Consider the following 18,887-nt stretch of genomic DNA (forward strand, 5'->3'; position numbering starts at 1 on the left):
TACTAAAGTATTTGCTGAGTAAAAATGATTAAAATCATTTAAAAATGATTTTAGGTTAAAAATGAGTGCAGTTTAGATAATCTGAATAATCCAGTATACAACCATTACAAACTACCATTCCATTCAAGGAGAAAGAAGCTTTCTTAATGCTCCACTGTTCATGCTGGTAGACAATTGTGAGATCAGGCTTTTTAAAGCCCACATTGATTGCTTCAGTATGATCTAACAGATACACCATTGACCTAAACATGTGGTGATTTTTTTAATACAGTGAATTGACTGGTTTTCAAATGCGTCTAGCGTCATGATTTGCTCATATTGGCGTATATGATTTGCTCATATTTTGGAAATACTCCTCTCGTGTGGCTATTTGCTCTTAGAACTGTCATTACCCCATCAGTGAAGCACCTGGTTTGTGCTGCCTCCTCCTCCTCCACGTCTAACTTTCATTTAGTGTAAGAGCAGAGTGCACAACGAAAGAGGAAGGAAGCTGAGACATTGTGAGAGGGACAAAACCCACTGCAGCAGTTGCAGCCGCCAAAACGGCCTGATGGTTCCTGGGCCTGTGGATTTTGCTGGCACTGGACTCCATCTGCTCCATCTGCTTCACACTCAGACATTCCACTGAATCACAGCTCCTGTAGCCCTTTGGACTTACTGGAAATGACTCCATGGCACAAAAGTGAAAAGAAGGTTGGAGTCGGTATGTATCATGCAGTCACCTCTCTGGGCTTTTCCTCTTTTGCACAGTATTAGGAGAAGTGCCGAACTGCCCGAAGATAAATCCAGAAGCTCAGCAAAAGAAGTTGGTAGCATTTCTATGACTTGTTTTATAATGGCTTCAGCTTGAACACGCATATTTCAAAGCATGAGTGATGGATGAAGGGTACTTCCAAGTCACTTTTGCTTAGCTCTGTTCCTCTGTTCGGTCGCTTCTGTTCCCAGGTTTCTCACTGGGTCCTGTGTGGAAATAACTGTTTGATCCCAACTTAAATTAGGATAACTTTTTAAATAAAATTATCACCCAACAGGGGCTTAGATGCTTGAACTCGTCTGAGGCTTCAGTACAGCTTAGTTGTGCAACTTGTCTTCTTGTCAGGTCTACCATAAGCAGGAAATGGAAAGGAGTAAACCTATTTCCCAAAATGTGTTATCTGCCTTGGTGATAAGGCAGAGTAAGTACATCTGATTTGTATTTCTGTGATAGCTCTTTAGATTGTTTCTTCCACCTGCTACAAATGTTCCCTGTGTGATGAAACTGCCAATGCATTTTACAGTGATAATGTAATAGTAACTCTCACCGAACTACTAATCTGGAAGCATGAACTGTACAGTGTTCGGGGGATTTCCAAGTGAGGAAGTAGTAAATGGGTGAATATACCCACTGCCTAAATGAGATGTTCCCATCTTCATGCCTTCCAAACATGTTGGCTTGAAATTTGCATAATCCCCACTCACTCTGCATTGGCCATGTTGTCTGGAAAGGATGGGAGTTGCCGTCCAACACATATGTTTGGGAAATAGGGCTTTAAACATTCACTTTGCAATGAAAGATAGGCAAGACCATAGCTCAGAGCCTGCAAAAAAGGCCCTGGGTTCAATCCCCAGCATTGCAATGAAGGGTTGGATGGGGCAGAAGGTTGCTCTCTAAAATCCTAGAGCATTTAGCCAATGTTGGGCTTGATGGACTGACAGTTTGATTTGGAATAAAGCAGCTTCCTATATCCCTGTGAATGATGCCAGGACAACATATGCATTCTGATATACTTGATGTACTAAGGAATAATAAGGAACCATTTGATTTGTGGAAGAAACGGTGGGTACAAATTGCTTTTCAGGTTCAGTGCAATGATAAGGTTAGAACTCCTAGTGGGTTTATTACGATTGCAAAATGAACAAACTGGGGAATCAGTGTCTCTTTTGCCAATGAACAGAATCCTCTTGAATGGCTTCTCACGCACATTACATGTACAGCTGGTGACATGGGACTCTCTAGAGTTCCACTCTGTTCCACATTGCTGAAGGAACATGAGAAGCTCAGGACCATGCAAGATTAGTTTCTACACCCATGACAAAGTACTGTATGCCAATCTATATTTTTTGCTTTTTATTTTTCCTGAATGATAGGTAGATAAATAATGTACTGTTACTCATTTTGTAGCATGGACAATCTGTTCTGTTTTCCCTTTTGCAGTTTTCAAATCAAGCAACACCACTTAAATTGCATGCTTATGAAAAGTAAGATGGTTCTTTGTAGTGTTAAGCAACTAATGAGACTTCAAAAGGTTGCATTAGAAAGCAGCTCTCCTGAGGCCAAACACTTGTAATGAAATACACAAAACTTGGCATGGTTGTACAGAGATTATTCTACAAAGTTCAACTTGAAATTGAGCTACGACTCCAGGTTCATTTATGTTGTTATCTCTGACTTCAGGAAGTTAAAAAAAAAAAAAACAGTGATGAGGCAAACACAGATCACAAGCAAGCACCACAAAGGGAAGTTGTGAGGCTTTAGCAGTGCTTGATATAGTCTGTCTGGGTGTTGCTGAAAAGACCTTCCAGCCACCATGAAGCTGGCCCCAGTGCGAACCAGGTTTTCTGTGTAAATGACTTACTGTGCAGAGATCTAAAGCGAGTGATTTTTGTCCCTCTGTGAGTGGATGGCGTCTCATGCTGAGGGCTGGGCTCACACCAGCCGACCTGTCTGCATGGCAAGGGGGTGTCCTCTGCTGCTACTCCATCAGGTTTTCTCAGCACCATCCCAGTCCGAAGTCATAAATTATGGGTTAATATTGATAGACATGACCTAGTGACTAAAATGCACCCTTCCTTCTTCTCTGTTTTCTAAAGCATGTAAATGTTGGTCCATTTGTGGTGTTGATATCAGACAGTGATGTATACCTTGCACAGTAAAGTCCCCTACTCTATGGGACCTTTACATATGAGGCAGGAGCATTTCTGCATCTCAGATTTCTACAAGCAGGACCTTGCATTTTCCTGGAGGTAATACTCAGGCAGAGTTTTGGATTTGACAAAAACATTTAGAGCCTGGGATCTCAGGTACTTACTGCTCATTAGGAATTCATTGATAGTAGATTTATTCATGGAGTGGAGAACCATGTTTTCCAATATTTAGATGGTAAACTGACCAGTGAAGACATATTCTTTGAACATAGCTAAGTGTGATACAATATAGATCAAACTACAGTCTAGGAGTAAGATTGACTAAGAGACACATACACAGATTGCTGAATTGAGTTTTTTGGGAAATGCAGGGGTGCTTTCCTGGAGATCCGATGTTTAATGGGATATTGGAATGTTTGTCTGTCTGGGCCTGTGTTCAGTCTGCATATTTATTTATTACATTTACGTCTCGGCTTTTTCCCTCCAAGGAACCCATGAGAGGTGATGTCTATTTTATGTTCATAACAGCCCTATGAGGTAGGCTAGGCTGAGGGTTAGGGCTGGCACAAAGTTATCCAGTAACATTTGCAGCATCTCCTAAGTCCCAGTCTTATGCTGTCACTCCTATGCCACACTGGATCCCAACTCTGTCTTAAGCAAATTAACTCAGCCATAAGTTCGTCTTTAAATAACTCTGTCAAATCCAGGAAGGAAGGAAGCCCAACCCAGCAACTTCTGCAACTTCTCACTGCTTAGGGAATCACATAACAATACGTTGTGCTCAGGTACTTAACCAATAGTGAAGAAACAGTGGTGAGAATTGTGAATTGTGATCTTAGACCCACCTTCCCAGTGTGAAACATCCAGATACTGATTATTTATTCATAATGGAGTTTATAATCTGCGTTAGCCTGTAGTCCAGGAGGACTCCCTTGGCAGATTTACAAACACATGTAAACAATGACAATGGAAACAATATGCAACATAACTATTGACTCCCAGCATAAACACAAACCACAACAATATATAATAAACATATAGTATAATATACAGTGTACTGCTGAGAGCTTAACCTGAGAATTAAAACAGTGCAAGTTAAAATCTAAAATACACCAACATTTAATTCAATTATCATTAATAAATTATACAGAAATGAAATCAGTTATTAAATATCTGAAAAATAAAATTGTTTTTGTCTGGTGTCAATAAGATTGCAAAGAAGGTGCCAGGCGAACTGCTGTAGGGAGGCTGTTCCATAGATGGGGCACAGCCACTGAGAAGGCCTCTTTGCCACCCTCCTTACCTCCTTGGAGGATGGATCCTTCAGAAGAGCCTCCAAAATCAACCTTAGGGGTCGATAGGCACATATGGGAGCAGAGGGTCCTTCAAGATATGTTGGATGACAATCAGACTCACAGAATAGTAGGACTTGCAGGAGTCTATAAGGCCACCAAGTCCAATTCCCTGCTTAGTGCAAGACCCCTAGTTAAACCATCCTCCTCAGATGGCCATCCAGCTGCATCTTGAATGCCTCTAGTATGGGGGAGCCCACAGCCTCCCTAGTCAGTGGTTCCATTCTCATACTGCTCTACCAGTCAGGAAAGTTCTTCCTGATGTTCAGTCAGAACTGGCTTCCTATAGTCTGAGCACATTATTCTGTGTCCCACACTTTGGAATGATTGAGAGCGCTGGCATGATCACTGTCTGGGGATGATGTGAATTGTAGTCCAACACAGCTGGAGAGCAAGTAGGTGAAATTTCATTTAACTAACAAATGTAGCATAGTATAAGCTTTCATGGACCAGAGCTCACCTGATTAGAAAAATTACCTTGGGTTGGTGAGGAGCATACTAGGGGTGTCAGAGAAAGATAGATTTCTCTATCTTGAAATGGATCCAAATGATTCTGAATTTCCACAATTTTGAGTTGCAGACTAGACTAGTATCTTCTGAGTAATATGGATTACATGGACCTGCACACTTTTATTTTCTGGGATTTTATAAAAATACAAAGTTACTGGAAAAAATATATATACTTAAACACATAAAAACATGCAAAACTTTTCTGATTTTTCTTCAACCACTGTTGTGTAGCACATTTTTGTGCACTCTGTATATTGATCATTCACTTGAGCTAAGAAAGATATGAAAGATGTGATGCACAGTGAACATTTTGTAAATTGCAATGAAGGATTTATATATATTGTTGAATGTAAAAAATCTGATTCTTTCAATAAGTGACTGACAGGGCAAAAGAAGCCAGAAAATCCACAAAATATACATGGAACAGGTTAACTAAAATCCATATATCCCTAATGTACAGATGCATGTTAACCAATAGGATTTTTAAAGATTTTTTTTACCCTTTGGGCTCCTGTAATTCATGTCTGGACTTCAAAAAGTATGCATCTTCCCTTTGCCTCTTTATTAGATTTTAACAGGACTTTTGTCACTTGAAATGACTTGGGAGCATTTCAGTTGTACATTTCCACTAACACAGAAAGCATCAAGCCTGTCAAACCACTTCCTTTGTCAGCCCATGTCACTACGGTAACTTATTTTAAGTTACTAAGAACAAGTAATGAAATACCATCATTTTCTTCATTCTGTCAACTGTATTTGGAGCATTAATTTTTATGTTCCTAAAAGAAGTCTGCCTGGTAATGGTGGGCATGGACTTACTTCCACACCTCTATAGTTCCTGTAAATGCCAAAATCAGGTATGCCATTAAGACAAATATAATAAATAGATGAGCAACAGGTTAATGGGAGACTTAGATCCAAATATTGGAGTCCATGAAAGACATTGTCTGTAATGGATTAGCAATGTCCGGGAATCTATTTGTCACTGATACCTTAGAAAATGTAACACAAACACTGATCAAGTCATTCAAGACGTTCTTTGTATTCAACAAGGTGAACAAGCAGCTCATAAACTCCAAAGGTCCATGTAATATTTTATAGAAAACTTTTGCTTCACAGTCTCACACAGGGAAGTCCAACATGGCACCCTTAGGTGCCACTGCATATGCAAGCCAGGGCTGAAGCACTTGCTATGTGATTCCCTCTGCCCACCCATCACCAGACGCAACTGAATGGAGCAATCCCTCCATGTGTGGAGAGAGACAAAGTCCCCCTGCTGAAAAGCAACTTGAGTGAGGGTGAAATCCTTTCCCCATCAAGGGCCCATTGGGCAACATCTGGCTGCCACTGGCTGATTTTCATCAGAGGGGCTTTTTCCATGCTGTTAAAGCCAAGGGATGAATTGCTCCATTTGCTTTGATAGGGTGGGGAAGGAAAGAAAGGAAGAGGAACCAGAGAGGGAAACCAGAACCAGAGATGGGAAGGAAAGAAAGGCAAGCCAGAGTCAGTATTATCTGCATGGTGATGCATAAACAAAAAACAGTTAAAGGGGACGGGTTTTGTGACTGGCCCTTCAGCCCGTTCCATCACCTGATTTGTGGCAATGCCCTGGGCACTTTTTCAGAATGCCAGATGGGCTTATGGCCCTGAACAGTTTGGAGGCCTCTGTTCTAACTGCTGCTACTTCGTGCTATCTACAATATCTATTGCATTTCACCTCTCCTCTCCCAACAAAAGTGCAATTTAAGAGAGATCATGATTAACGGGAATTAGCATGGTATATCACGGTGACTAGAACAGCCTTCCCCAGCCTGCCTGTGCTGGCTGAGGATAACAGGAATGGTAATCCATTACATTTGGAGGCTATCACATGGGGCAGGCTGGATCAGAATCTAAATGACACAGCATTGTGTGTGTGTGTTTTAATGCATCTGCTTTATGTTGATGCAGCAATTGCATTAAGGTGTTTGCATAATTGTAGTTCTGTCCAGCTAAGAAGATTAAAGAAAGAGGCAAACACTGAACACCAAAGCTCAAAATAGAATAGACCTGAGGTTAGAATTCCAGAACTGTCTCTCCTGGTGTCTTCACATTTTACAAGAACCAGCTGTTGGAAGCTTGCTGACCCAACACAAGGAGGTGCAAACCATTTCCCCCTCCAAAAATACCCCTCAGCTACAATCTGCCTCAGTTTGAAAAGGACTACAGGACCACCATTTTGGGGTGTATAATGGGCCCACTGTGCCTAGCACTTTTTGTGATGAAAGGGTGCTTGGTTTGGTTTGGTTTGGGTTTTTTGTTTTGCTTTGTTTTTGTGGTGGGAAGGAACCACCTTACTGTAGGTGTTATTTGTAAAAAAGAAGTATTGAAAGCTCAGATCCTTTAATCCTTACCCAAGGTGCTCCTTACATGAGGGGGGAGTCAAGGTGGTCAGATCATTTCTGCCTGAAGGAAGTAGCTTAAAAATCCTTTAAGTAATGTTAGAAGGGAAGATCAAGGGAGCAGAGAGGTCAATTTGTCTCTGATACTGCCACACAAAAGGAGTTACAGTGAAGAAGGGTAGAATACAAATGGAGAATGCAATCTCCCAAAACGTTCAGTAATTTTAAGGCATCGAAATGGTACCCTCCCTTTTTGGAAGGGTTATTATTTTTAATTACAATGGAATAGAATACAGGCAGTCCCCAAGTTATGAATGTCTGAGCTAAGAATGGCCCATACTTAAAAATTGCAGAAAATCATCATCACCACAGAGAGAGAGGAAGCAGGGGAGAGAGGGAAGCCTCTGAAGCATTCCTTTTTGTCCTGCCTATCCAGAGAGGGAAACCTGTCCTGCATTTCCTTGCTGCAAAGAGCAGGTGCTGATGAGTTTGAGCAGGGTGGCGGTGCTACAGATATGTGCCATTTTTCCACTTTCATGGGGTCCTGTTCCCGACCCCTGCGAATGTGGCGGGCCAACTCCACATGATCTGACTTGCATACAAATTTGACATAAAGATGAATTTCCGTTTTCTCAGGAACAGAACTTGTTTGTGACCAGAGTGTGCCTTCAAAGTTGCCAGTCAGCATTCCCTGACCCAAACAAGCTGAGCATACAGCACATGAGTTGCCTAATTACCACATGGTACATAGTTGCCTGTGTTTGTCCAAACCCGTCGAGATGCACGACGAAGGTACTTTTGCAGCTATCCCAGAGCCCACGGCTTGCTGTACGGTGCTGAGGTAGTTTTCAAGCCACTCCTTGCGCCACACCTTGCCAGATTCAAATCACACAGGATGCCACATGCAATGTGGGTCGTTAGGTGAACCAAGTGGCAGCAGGAAAAAGACGCTACTGTGGCTTCTTTTCCCGCTGATTGCCCAAACCCAGCCAGTGTCTGTATCAACCGGATCGCTCCCATGCTTGGAATGAAGTGTTGCCAAGTACCCAAACTGTAATGAGGCTGACCTACAAGGGACAACTGAGGCTTAGCATACTTAAAAGGCACAGTCAAATATGAGGACAAAAGGAACACATTTGCTTTTAATCGTTGCTATAGAAGTCTTTGCTTTGTTCTGCCTTGACACTGCCTTCTGTGGCTTCCTGTCTCTTTACAAGCCAGAAGTATTGAACAAAATGACAGCATTGATCTCCAGATGTCACTGAAGCTGGGATGCCAAGGAGAGAACTTGGAACAATTTGAAGCCATTAAATATGTGTCAAGGACCACAGAGTATTGACCGTACTAAGACAATTCAACACGCACGTTTTTATGATCAAAAGCCCAGCTCCTACTTTGGAACAAATCTAGCTCTTATTTTTGTGCTTCAGGTTGATTTAATAGAGACATGGAAGACTTACACAAATAGTAATTGTGCCTCAGAACGATGAGGTAGCATGATCCGAGGCTCCGTGGCAAAAGAGGCTGCTTGTTCATGCCCGGGGTTCAGTGCAGGACAACTGCTCTGCTGATCCTGAGGGTTGGTGTTCCCCGTGGCACAGTACAGATGGCTGCAGTGGGGTATCGGAGACTGGCAGAAATGGGGGGAATGTTGTGTGATTGAAGGGTCTCCCTATTTACACCACATTGCAAGAAGGGACACAACACCGCTTCCCAAAGTCCATGGTCCTTGGCTGCATTGCCTGCCACTGCAAATACCATTCCTTCTGGTCGCCTGATTGTGGTGACTTGCTATTTTTCATATTTCTTATGTTTGATATTTCAATCAAAACAGAACCAAATACTGTTGTTCTGTGAATCAAGTCTCTTTGTGCAGCCTTTCTTCTCACATTTATAACTGACTTCTTGATTTCCGACATTAAGTATATCATAATTTAGTTTAATTTGACTTAGTGAATATTCATACCCTTTCCTAGATCAAAAATGTGATTCTCAAGTGACCTCTGTTCCACATGGCCCTGGCTGACATAGGACACTTAAGTAGGCTTTCTCAACCTGGTTCCTTCCAGATGTCCTGCACTGCAACTCCCAGGATTCATGACCATTGAACGGCTTGGCTGGGGCATATGGGTGCTGAACATCCAGAGGTACCAAGTCTGGGGCAGACCATACTAAATATGGTTTAGTGTTATGTATATGACCCTTTGGACTCATGGGGTCCTCTTTCCCCTCTCTGATGGAGCTGCAACAAGAAGGGGTGCAGAATCTTGTCAGATTAAACTATGGGTTAGGGAAACTCACTAACTTCAAAGAATAGCTTACAATCCTGGATCATTTCCTTAAATCATACCTCACCCTACCCTTACTTTTCACTGTAGCTTTCATTAGTTGAATACAACTGAAAGCTTCCACTCTCTTGTGTGCAGCCATTCCAAACAGGGAGATGGGAAATGGAAGCAAATGAGTCTGAGGGTCAACCAAGCTTGTTCCCATAATGCTCAAGTGTGCTTTACATGATGTCCATATACAATTACTTTTTCACAGATATAAATTTGCTTGAATCAACAACATTTTCTTCTGTACTTTCACAGCAATATACAATTTCAGTGCTTCAAGAGTGCCACAGTTATCTCTGCACATTGGTGATGTTGTCCATATTTTGGAAGACTGTGAAGGTGAGAAAATCACATTAAAGTCATGTTTTCTTGTTGGTGAATATATTGCTGCACTCATAATTCAGTTTTGCCTGCTTTGCATGATCAGCTTGAGTTATGGGCACATTGGGAGGAATGATTTGCAGGGATGATGCTTGTATTACCATCTCTAATATGTTTGCATGATATATAATTTTGATCTGAATTATGTTTTGGATTTGATTTATGTACAGTGAAATCAGTGAGCTTCTGGTGCATGTTATATTTTAATGTTATGCCATGTGCTGTTCTGGGTATAATATTAGAGGAGTGGTAAACAAACAAACAAACCAAGGTTATTATTAGTGTCCACGGAAGATGCCATGTGCTCCAGTTGCTAATTTTTGTTGGATGAACAGAGGAGTGGGGAAGCTGGGAAATGGTCTTCTCCCTCGTTTCTCACTCAGTTCCTTGTTTCTCACTCAGTACCACCTGTGGTGGTACTTCTGTGGACCATCAGAAAAGGCGATACAAAAATGTGCTTTCCCTTGTTATCTTGAAGCACTCAAATGTAATCCTTCTCAGTTCATTTTTAATGCAAAGGGGTTTGCCTTGTCTGTTTTGAAAGTGCTGAAACCATCCAGGGCTTGCAAAACTGGAAAAGCTGCAACTGTTAAATTGCATACATGTAAATGTTAAACAAACAAACAAAATGCAGTGTTAAAATTAGGCACTTGCTACTGCTCAGAAACAAAACACAGAGCAATTGTGTTTTCGGGAATTAGGGCAGAGTTCATATATGCAATGATACATAACACCCAGAAAGAAGGCCTTTGATTGTTGGTCGCAAAAGGGATTGGCATATATACCAAAAAAACAAAGCTAGGTAAACATGCCTAGCACATTTCTTACCAGAAGAGGTCTCTCTTGAACTGCAAGCATTGCATTAAAGCCTAGGAAACTGTATTGTTCCACAAATCTTGGTTATTAAAGAAGAGTAGCCTGACAGCCGGCAGCCGGCATGCCTGCCTTTCTGGTCTTCTTTGGGTCCTGTGATTCATGCCAGCCCGATCTTGACTGCCTTGCCCTGTGCTGAGTGTATTCTGTGTCCCGCCCCTGAGAGTGTTTTACCTGTAACAATGACTTTAAATAGATGAATCACTTGTCTTCTTCGATTACCCACAATGCTCTCAGCTTCCCCTCTGGCAGGCCTCACCCATGCGGTCTCTTTCCTGGCGTTGCCTTCCTGCCTTTTTACACGGGGCTTGCATGGGGGCTTGTGGGTTCACAATGAGGATAAGATGCCCTGGCAGGAAAGGGGATGTGGAGAGCTGAGCTGCCCAACCCTTCTTAATATTTAATTTTTATCTCTTAGCAACAGTGCATAACAACATAAATTATTAGCACTTCTTTGAATGCCCCAGCTGTCAAGTAGCTTAGGGCTGCAGGGTGGTGACCTAGAGGTTTACAAAGATGGCCGTTCCTGGGTTAGCTTGTGTGTAGCTATATAATATTGATATCAGAGACAAATGCTTTTTGTGAGGGCAGGGAAGATTTGCCTGTCCTGTGCCGTGCCTGTACGGTCGAGTTTCGCCAAGCCTGCCATGCCCTGGCTGCTGTCAGTGGAGCTATGCTCAGGCTCAGGTGGCTTTTCCCTCGAGGCAATGGCTGTCAAAGCAATTCTGGCTCCGATTGGTAGAGCCTAGTCCGGTCCGACAAGGCCTACCAGGCAAAACAAGCCTCGGAAAAGGATGCTGTGCTGTGTCCTCAGTGAGCAAGGCCTGAAAGCTTTCATTGGAACAGGGAAAAACAAAGTAGGGAAGCAACAGTGCTACCCCTGCCCCACTCTCCTACCCACCAGCCCAGCCCCACCCTGCAGAATATTTTCGGTTGTCTCCATGTTGGTTATCAATACAGGAGAGATGATGATGATGACAATTATTTCTGTGCCACCCATAGCGGAAGCTTTCTGGGCAATTCACCACAGAATCGCTCTCTTTCTCTCTCTTTCTTAAAAGCTTTTATAGGCCATCCACTACAACCGTCTCAGGACAGTTTACAAGAAAAAGAAAAAAAACTCAAAAATATAAAACAACATATTTATTTAATTTATTCACATATGTATATGCCGCCTATAACCGCTGAAGGCCTTCCTAGGCAGCTTGCAAGTAATAAAAATAAGTGTTTACAAAAATTGAAAATGAAATAATACTAGAATACATTTAAATACATTAAATAAAATGAAAAAGGAGAAAGAAAAAAAAGACCTCTGGATAAACCCATCAGGTCCCTAGAGATCTTTAAAGTCTTCAAAGAGGGCTGTGTTAATCTGGGGCTGAAAAGACAGCAAATTCGGTGCCTGGCAGGCCACAGCAGTGAAAAGAAGTGTTTGTCTGGAAAGCGGATGAGTAGGGGAGAGGATGACAGAGACTTATAAAATGATGCATAGTGTGGATAAAGTGGATAGGGAACAGCTTTTTCCTCTCCCTTAACACTATCATAATGAAACTGAATGGTGGAAGAGGTCAAAAAGTAAGTTCTTCATGCAGTGCATAGTGAAAATGACATTTACTTTCCAAGGCTGTGGTGTTGGCTGCAAACTGAAATGGAATGAAAAAGCGATTAGACCCCTGTGTGCCTTTGTGAAGCAGAGAGGGGAGAGGGAATCATGCAGGGAAGCTTGCTGTGGCTTGTTGTGTTGCTGGAAAGCATGGTTGCCATCACGTCTGAACTGGGCACAATATGTATTTTCATTGTGGGATTAAAATTTTATTTAAATCTTTATTTATTGATTTAATCTTTCTTTTATTTTTACTTACTGATTAAATTTCAGTACCAGCCAAAAGCTGAAGCTCTCTGAACACTTCAAAAAACCATAAATTGAAACAAGACAAAGAAGTGTCACCTGAAAGCTACAGCATATAATCAGAGCAAAACCCACCAGCACTTATGAGTATAAATGCAATACCAAGAGTAGAACCAACACCATCGTACTGAAGAGAAACCCTTCCTATTTCATTAGATTCATTAAGGATCTATGAAATTCTGAAAAGGAAGACATATATCTTGGTACATGTACCCCCTCCACCGCACACACACTTTACACTAACCCTAAGTATGTAATATGTCATGTTTTCAAGGGCACTTTTTCTGCAGTTAAGAAACCAATGCTAAAGTACATGCAGATTTGGTAATGTTGAAAATTTTTGTTACAAGTTGTAGCTAATAAACTAAATCGCCTGTTTATTCAGCAAATAATTTCTAAGCTTTCAGACTGTCTTGATATAGATGCTAAATTATCTTTTCAGGATTTTCTCACACATTTGTACAGCTTGTTGGAATTGAAACTCTTTCTGTATTAAGATCTTTGAAATCTTCCTATATTAGGGTGAAGGAAGCACATAGGTTTCTGTTACTCATGCAATAGTATGATTGCAATACTATGTTGTGTCAGCTTTTGGAGTTGTGATGACAATTTAAGATTGGGCAATCTCAGATGTTTTTCTGCCTCTCAGTAATATACTCTACTTTTATTTAAAAACATCATTTAAAAAGTTAGATACAGAAAATGCACTTTCAGAACAACCCTATGCATGTTTACATGAAAGTACACCCCAGTTGTTCAATTGGACTCACTCCTAAATAAATATACATAGAGTTCAGCCTAGTTTTGGAGAAGTCAAATGTGTGGGAACACTTTGTATCTTAAAAATCATTATAGAAAATATTGCTCTACTTTGAATTTTAGATTGGTACAAGGGATATCTCGTACGACATAAAGGAACAGAGGTAAGATATTTTTTATTGTCTTTGTTATTCTTATTTTTAAATATAACTTATTTAAAACTCTATTTGATTTTTTAAAGCTACTATCCATTCTTTCCCTCCCCTTTTTATGTTTGGATGTTAATTCTGAGAAGATGAGTCTCTTGCAGCACAGTCCTACACACAGCTATGCTGAAGAAAGTTCCATTGAATTCAAGAGGTGTGCATAGGGTTGCACCCTAAATCTGTTTAGGTGGGCAATATTTCAAGGAAAAACAAGTGGTTTGGGATCCAACATATGTTTATATATGATGAAAAGAGGCAAGGATCTTTCTGCTAGACATATCTAGTAAGGAATAATTGAACTGGCCAGAATTCACCTAGATATCTGTGCTTAGGGGATCTTTTTGCTTGTGTTTCTCAAAATTAATTCCTCTCTTATGAGAAACTCCAACTGAGGTAAAGTAAAAAAAATCTGGTGTAGCCAATGAATGTTCTGTTGCATGAGGGTGGATGAAACCTGGACATACCTAAAATCTTTGAGTCCTAATCTTCATCTCTACGTAGAAGAGGCATTTAAACACATTCATTAGCATTTAAATCCCATATTTCCTTAAGCACGCTCAAGTTGGCTTCCAACATACAGGTAGATGTCACAAAGCAATATGCAGTCATAGCCATAAAGGCAAACATAACGGTTTAAGAGTCAAGAGTGCCCTTCCATTCACAGAAGGGACTTAGATCCAGTGCAGGCTCCCACTGCAGGAAAAAAACAGGAGGGGTGATTTGGATTAATTTCTCCTCAGTCCTTTGTACCACATGGCACATTATTTCAGAAGGTCCTCTATCTGTCCAAAACATTTTTAGCAGTCACAGAAGGATGGAGAAGCTCTCCCAAATGCCTTCACCTCCCTTTACCCAGTGGGAGCATCCTACAAGCAGGGTTCCAACTAGCAGGAATTCTGACATCTAGCCGTTAACAACAGCCTAGATAAAAGCCTGAAAATGGAACTGCCTGACTAAGTAGAAATGCATCTAACATCACAATCAATACATTGTAAAATGTGGTTCGGCTTCTTGTTCCCAGTATTATGCTGACTTTTGCAGCTACTAAATTGCTCATAGCTAGACCAGAATTCTGTCCTTCGGTTCCACTCATCTTTCTCAGTCCTTGACTGATTTATCTTTCATTGGATTGAAGATTTCCCATTAGAAGGGCATGCCTAAATAATTGTCACTTTTTCGATACTACACTATACATTCAAATCTGACATGATGTCTACAGAACTGGCTTGATGAATGTATCCTTTTTTCTTTGCCCCTAAAACTGTGACTCAATCAGAGTAAGATAGCATGAAAACTCATTTCCTTGTTCTCCGTTAAGTAGAAATAGCTTTCTGTTTGTGACCTAGCGTTACTGTTCTATTCAGTAAAAAACAGAAAAGGTACTTTGATGGTTCTGTACTTTAAAAATTGCTTTTACAAACAAACCTTGACCTTTTTCTTATTGGTATCATACCCACGTGATCAAGTGATAATGGAGTTACTTATGTAAGCAGCAGTGGAACTCTGACTTTTAAAAGCTTGGCCTCTTTTTCTTTCTGTTGCCCCTTAGCCTACTTTGTTTCAGCCATGGAAATGGTTTTGCATCAGCTCTTCAGCAGATTACTGTACACAAGATGATACAACAGACAGAAACTCTGCTCTGTATGTGGAGATTCCCCTGGACCACTGAGATCTTTTTCTGGGTTTTGAATGATTCTAGGCAATGGATTAATATCCATCTGACACTGCTTGAGTCCTGTGGTAAACTTCTTGTATCTTTCCTTGATAATTTTACATTTCCTGCCATCATTCTGATCATAGTGATCACTTGTAATAGTCTCGTCACTGGCTTTGTCTCATGTTCACTTTATGCTTCTTTCAAAAACCTCCATAGTCTTGCTTCTCTGTATCTTCCTTCCTTCCTTCCTTCCTTCCTTCCTTCCTTCCTTCCTTCCTTCCTTGTTCCATTTGTTCTATGACTAGTGAATCTGAAAGGACATACTACTTCCTTAAAAGGTACTGCTAGTATTACTTTATTATAATTTTACAATTGCATTTATATATCACATTTTTCCTCTTGTGAGGAACCAAAGGAGCCTATATAGCTCCTTTGTTATCATCATAACAACAACCTTGTGAAGTAGGTTGGATTGAGAGTCTGTGGCTGACCCAAAGCCACCCAGCAGGCTCCATGGCTGAGCAGGGACTAGGACCCAAATCTCCCAGGTCTAAGCACCATGCTAGACTGGTCTGCAATGGCAGCTATGCCTTTATTTATTTATTTATTTATTTATTTATTTATTTTTTCTGGTGGACATTCCAGGGTTTTTTGGACCTTCCACATATAGAGAGGCCTTATTTCTTCCTGCTCCAGGTGCTATTTTACTAATAATATCTACCTGGATGACTACAAGGGGTGAGAAGAGATACAAATAGGGCTTAGAAAAGCCCCCTGCAGTCATGGGGAGGGGGTAAAATTATGGTTGGGTTGAAAGCATTAAGCCTCCCTTGTCTGTTTGGGAGGGGCAATAAAAACCAGATGTTAAAATAATTTTTTTGAAAAGAAAAAAAAGATAGCTGCTAGCTACATCTTTATAGTAGCATGAAATTTGACCCTGAATTTACCCTATTTTCACTTGTACCCCTTTACCCTATCACTGGAATACTGTCTGTCCCCCAGGACTTGTGACTGTCTTTCTTTGTTTTTACAGCCAACTACACATCCTTAAATTACATCTGCTCACTTTGGTCTTTTCCTTCTTTCTATTGACTTTCTCTTCCCTTCCTCCCTAATGGTCCATTTTATAAAGCCGTGGAGAAGGTCAAGCCTGAATATCCATGCTTTACAATACTGGTTTTGATGTGTATATCCTGGTTTGCTGAAACTGGAGTGCTACATCTTAGAGGGAAATTGTGAACTCTGGTTTAATGTCCATTTCAGTATCCAATCTGAGAACCAATTTAGCTCTGTGATACAGTTTAGTAGTTCCAGCTCAACTTTTCCCAGTCACATATATTGTACGAAAGCCAGGCCCCATGACTTGTACACACAGACCACTGGAAAATAGGAAGCACCCCACAGAAAGACCTTAATATATACATTCAGGTCTGTTCTTGGGAATGGTGTAAAAACATCTGAATGAAGATGGTGTCTTGCATGTTTGAAGGAAATTGAGGTTTCCTGGGGGATGAGCAGCCAGCTAGGCTCTTCTCCGCAACATCATCATCCCTTATAAGATTACCCATTGCATGCTGAGCATCAATTAAACCTGAAAAGAGCAAATCTGCTTGAGAACAGAGGAAGGTCCCTTTATGCCAGATCCAGCTGCTTGTCTGTCTTGCCCAGTGTTATGCACTCTGACTGGCAATTGTTCTCAAGGCTCCCAGGCAGAACTCTTGCAAATCCCAGGCTACCCGATCCATTCAACAGGAAATGCCAGAGACTAACTCAGACTTTCAACATACAATGTGTTCTGCAGCTGAGCTCTGGAAAGGCAAAATGCTGCAGCGTTTGCTGGCAGCATTCATCTGGGCATTGTCAAATATGTGATGCTGAAGAATGAAAGGCTGAAATTAATTTACAATGTCTATAAGCATATCTTTTCATGTGAGCAATATTACAAGAATGCTTTAATTCCATGGGTTGCATCCAGAACTAGTCATATTTAGAGCAGACCCACTGAAGTCATTGAAGTCAGTGCTATTCAAATAGTGCTCAGGGTGGCTAAAAATACACAACAGATAATATAGAAATGCACCTAATAACAAATGAAAAATAGGAATGAACAAACCCACCTTCTGAGATTGCCCCTTCAAGAATTCATGGACCTGCTATACAGTAGTGTCCCCAGCCCAGCCCAGTCAGGCAGTCCTAAATAATATTATGGTCAATGGTATTGTCAGCTATTAGATAGTCCAGGAAAACCAATAATTACATCTTCCTCCATCAGATTCCTGATGTAGATTGTCCACAAAGGTAGTCCCTGTCCCGTAAGTAGGCCTGAAGCCGAATCATAATTCGACTCTGCTTTTTTTAGAAACACCTGGGGCTGAAATGTCACTACACATTCCATCACCTTCTCCAAGACCAACTTATTCAAGATTATCCATGTTGGTAGAACGTTTTTTCAAGGCTTCATCACTGCTAGTTTATTATGATTAATTTCAGTCCCATGAATTTTAATGTGTATACTCTAAAATGACTAAATCTGGCCCCAGCCCTGTAGTTTGTAGTTGCAGTGGTAGCTTTTACAGGATGCAACTCACCAGACCTGGTTCCTGGACTATGTATATGCAATCGTGCTCCTTTTTGCTTATCATGAAGATATGTCTGGCAAAGCATAATGGCTGTGCATTTTCTTCTTCCAACAGGGAATATTTCCAAAATCTTTTATCCATATCAAAGAAACTGGTATTGAGAAGAAAAGGTATTACATTTAGTTGATTATTTTGAGGTATCATATGTTTCTTGCATGTGTTACAAGAGAATTTCCTCATGTAGAGTAAAATGTACAGGAATGACAACATGGGTAAAGAAAGCATAATGACCCCCCTTCTGTGTTTCACGCTAGTTTGGCTGTTGTCTTCCACACTGCAACCTGGGGTCAGATGGTGAAACTGACTGGCAGTATTAACACTTAAATAAGGGAGGGAATTAACTACCACAGGATGCAGTCACTCATTTAAGAAGCTTAAAAGAAAGGGATTACACACATTAATAATGTCTGTCAACAGCTGTTTAGAGGTTATCTCTAAACAGTACCAAATACTGAAGGACAGATGACAGGAGAAAGCTGTTGCATCTGTGAGACAATAAAAAGCTTCTAGTTGGTAGCAGAATATTTAGATCAACTTGGTTAAATAGTTTCTCTGAAGATCTCTCAAAAGAGACTGGCACAGACATTGATTCCTATCATAAAATGGATAAACTTAGAGGTGAATACCCCTATCTAATAGGCAAACATTTGTAAAGTAAAGGGAAGTGGAAGCCCACAGGGCTTGATGGTGTTTGGCCAGACAAATAGATGTCCAGAGTTGTAGTACCTTGGACAGCTCCAAAATAGCAAGTTGGTTTTACAAGCTCTGGCGCTCACCTAGCCTGACTAACCCTGCAAGGCTCTGCTGCTTTTCTGAAAGCTTTAAAGGGATGGCCTTTTAGCATTCCACCTCCTTTTTGTCCATTCTCTCTGGTTCTATTAGATTGGTGAGCAATCGCTGGCATATGTGAGGGTCCTGGTATGGACAGGTCTGGTTGCTTTGGAGGAATATGGTCAGTATCTGTGAAGGGACCTATTTCA

General features: G+C 40.9%; 1 protein-coding gene across 1 annotated transcript in view; it reads left to right on the forward strand.

Annotated features, from left to right (window-relative positions):
* Nucleotides 1-534: 534 nt before the first annotated feature.
* The window catches only part of DOCK2 (dedicator of cytokinesis 2), a 315,348-nt gene continuing 296,995 nt past the window's right edge, over nt 535-18,887 (forward strand). Inside the window, exons 1-4 of the mRNA XM_044453756.1 lie at nt 535-703; nt 9,739-9,822; nt 13,529-13,569; nt 17,962-18,017. Coding sequence (XP_044309691.1) covers nt 664-703; nt 9,739-9,822; nt 13,529-13,569; nt 17,962-18,017 — 221 coding nt within the window. The 5' untranslated portion in view covers nt 535-663. The remainder of the gene's footprint in view (nt 704-9,738; nt 9,823-13,528; nt 13,570-17,961; nt 18,018-18,887) is intronic.

The sequence above is a fragment of the Varanus komodoensis genome, unplaced genomic scaffold, assembly GCF_004798865.1.
Source record: "Varanus komodoensis strain SLA01 unplaced genomic scaffold, ASM479886v1 scaffold7_1, whole genome shotgun sequence".
In the NCBI taxonomy this organism is placed as follows: domain Eukaryota; kingdom Metazoa; phylum Chordata; class Lepidosauria; order Squamata; family Varanidae; genus Varanus; species Varanus komodoensis.